We start from the raw sequence: 775 nt of genomic DNA on the forward strand, positions 1-775 counted from the left end.
GTTGCTGCTTGGAGGTCTGCTAGGGCTGCATGCACGAGAGCCTCTGCTTGCTCTGCAACAGCAGCAGCAGCTTCTGCATCTGCTGCTGCTGCTGCAGCAACACTACCTTGTGCTGCTAATGCTGGAACTCTTTCTGCTGCTGCTGCTGCTGCTGCTCGACTTGCTTCTGCTGCTGCTGTTGCTGCTACAGCTGCCTCCACTCCTGCTGCTGCTTCTGCTGCTGCTGCTGCTGCACTCTGTGCTACTGCAGCATCTTGCTGCGCCTGCTGCGCAGCACGCTCCCCCTCTTCAAGCTCTGCAGCAGCAGCAGCAGCAGCTGCTGCTGCTGCTGCTGCTGTTGCTGCTGCTGCTTCTGAATCATCTGCTAACCGCAGTGCTGCTGCTGAGCGATATGATTGCTGCTGCTGCTGCTGCTGCATCTGCTGCAGCAAAAGCTGCTGCTGCAACTGCTGCTGCTCTTGCCGCTGCTGAAGCTCTCGTTCCTGCTGCAGCAGCAGCAATTGCTGCTGCTGCTGCTGCTGCTGCTGCTGCTGCTGCTCGTATATTAACTTCTGCTCTTGCAGCCTCTGGACAACGTGCTGATATTCTTCTTCGTGCTGCTGCTGCAGCGTTTGCTGCTGCAGCATGTGCTGCAGTTGCTGCTGCTGCTGCTGAGAAGCACCAACCCCCGCTGCTGCTGCTGCTGCTGCTGCTGCTGCTGCTTCATCGTGCAGCAAGGGGGTCCCTATGGGGCTCAGCAGCGCAGCAGCAGGCAGCGTTTGTGGTGTCTGCTGCA

General features: G+C 59.0%; 1 protein-coding gene across 1 annotated transcript in view; it reads right to left on the reverse strand.

The window, feature by feature from the left end:
• EMH_0069390 (uncharacterized protein) overlaps positions 1 to 626 on the reverse strand; it is a gene marked incomplete at both ends in the record, with an annotated part of 2,514 nt that extends 1,888 nt beyond the window's left edge. Inside the window, one exon of the mRNA XM_013498866.1 lies at positions 1 to 626. Within this exon, the coding sequence (XP_013354320.1) occupies positions 1 to 626 (626 nt within the window).
• Between the last annotated feature and the right edge of the window lie 149 nt (positions 627 to 775).

The sequence above is a fragment of the Eimeria mitis genome, genomic scaffold (genome assembly GCF_000499745.2).
Source record: "Eimeria mitis Houghton genomic scaffold, Emh_scaff3777, whole genome shotgun sequence".
Lineage (NCBI taxonomy): Eukaryota > Apicomplexa > Conoidasida > Eucoccidiorida > Eimeriidae > Eimeria > Eimeria mitis.